The sequence below is a fragment of the Habropoda laboriosa genome, unplaced genomic scaffold (assembly GCF_001263275.1).
Source record: "Habropoda laboriosa isolate 0110345459 unplaced genomic scaffold, ASM126327v1 scaffold212, whole genome shotgun sequence".
Taxonomy (NCBI): Eukaryota; Metazoa; Arthropoda; class Insecta; order Hymenoptera; family Apidae; genus Habropoda; species Habropoda laboriosa.
In genome coordinates, this window is record NW_017100509.1 from 3,504,247 (window position 1) to 3,506,117 (window position 1,871).

Consider the following 1,871-nt stretch of genomic DNA (forward strand, 5'->3'; position numbering starts at 1 on the left):
AAATACATAGTGTTATGTTCTGAATTGTACAGTACTTCCTTCTATGTATGAGGCAATAATCTTAAGAATAATGTATAATATATTCAAGATAATCTTCTTTTGCAAACCATTTTTTATATAATAATTGCAGTAATAAATATTGCAATAATCATATCGAATCAAATTTATATTGCATAGTTTGATGTTCAGTGAAATGCAACTGGTTTAATAAAACAAAATACAAAATTCATTAACTTAGCTACTCTATTGTTTCTGAACATGTGGTTCCGTTGTTCGGTTTTGCACAATCCAAGGATGTCTTAAAACATCCTCTAAAGGTAATCTTTCATCTGAATCAACTGTCAATAACTAAAAGAGAAAAATAAAAAAATTAATGTTTACTAAAATATTTCCATTTAATGGTAATAATACAAAAATAAAAGCAACTCACCTTAGATATTAAATTCCTAGCACCTTCACTAACAAAGTCTGGGAACTGATACAAAGCTTTCCTGATTTTCATGTATGTTTCTTCATAAGTATTAGCTAAAAATGGAGGAGAACCAACCAAGCATTCATAACAAAGAACTCCCAGTTCCCATAAATCTACTGTATGATCATGAGTTTTTCCAGCAACCATTTCTGGTGGTAGATAATCCAATGTACCACATAAAGTATTTCGTCTAGAAGAGGGAGCATGAACAGACCATCCAAAATCTGCCACTTTCAATTCACCTTTTATTCCAAGTAATAAATTTTCAGGTTTGATATCACGATGTATTACTTTTTTACTATGACAATATTTCAATGCATCTGCTAGTTGAGATATGTATGTTGCTGTTCTAACTTCATTAAAACGTTTTTCTGGTTGAGCATTCAATTCTTTAAATAATTCTCCATTTGGAGCATATTCCAAAATTAAATACACTCTCTTATCATCATGAAAATAGCCATACATTTTTAAAATGTTTGGATGTCTGTATATAGAATAAGAAACATTATTAATATAAAAACAATTACATTAATATTATTGTAAAAGTTAATGAAATAAACGAGATGTATTGTACATAAATTTTTGTGTTTTTACCTCAAATGCGTTTGAATTTCTATTTCTCTTCTAACTTGATGTTCTACGTCAGCTTTCTGTATTTGTGCTTTAAATAATACTTTCATAGCAATGATGAATTTTGATTTCTTTTCTCTAGCTAGATAAACATTTCCAAACTTTCCTTTTCCTAAAGGACGCCCAATATCAAAATCTGTTAAAACCCATCTTTTCTCACTTTGATTTTCGTTCTTTGTATTACTTTGTTCTTCATTTTTATCAATTTGTAAATTCTCCTCATTTCTATTTTCTTTATTACTGCTATCATCAGCTTTATGTTTAGTTTTATATTTTGGTGGCGGCATCAATTCTGTTAACTTTTTAATGTTCTTTTCGTTGCACTGTTTACTATTAATTAAATCTATATTACACTGATCCTTCGTAACATCTAAATTTTCTGTACTTTTTGATGTATTTTCATTTAATACACACAATGAATTAAACATTAAGAATATCCTATATAGAATAAATATCGTTTATTTTAATATAAGAATTACAATTAAATATTAATCAATTACTACCACTTACGTTCAAAACAAATTATGATGTCTACTACAGATTTCGTGATCTCAGTTTCGTTTCAAAATAACGAACTTTCTTGCTGTCTTTGGATTGGTCAGAATTCAAAATCATACATGCGAAGAAAATCATAAGATAGTGTGTTTTATTGAAAAATGTGAACTTAGGTAGCAGCGCTACCTACTGTTAAGATATGAAAGTTAAGTATCTTAAAAGTCTTGTTAAGTTAATAACATAACGTTTTACATTTTAAATAATAATTTATTGA

The 1,871-nt window shown here is 27.8% G+C and overlaps 1 protein-coding gene across 1 annotated transcript in view; it reads right to left on the reverse strand.

Moving 5' to 3' along the window:
• Positions 1-243: 243 nt before the first annotated feature.
• LOC108576180 (serine/threonine-protein kinase Aurora-2-like) overlaps positions 244-1,871 on the reverse strand; it is a 10,282-nt gene continuing 8,654 nt past the window's right edge. The window contains exons 3-5 of the mRNA XM_017939123.1: positions 1,067-1,514; positions 431-956; positions 244-348 (exon numbers count right to left, since the gene is read on the reverse strand). Of these exons, the coding sequence (XP_017794612.1) occupies positions 244-348; positions 431-956; positions 1,067-1,514 (1,079 nt within the window). The remainder of the gene's footprint in view (positions 349-430; positions 957-1,066; positions 1,515-1,871) is intronic.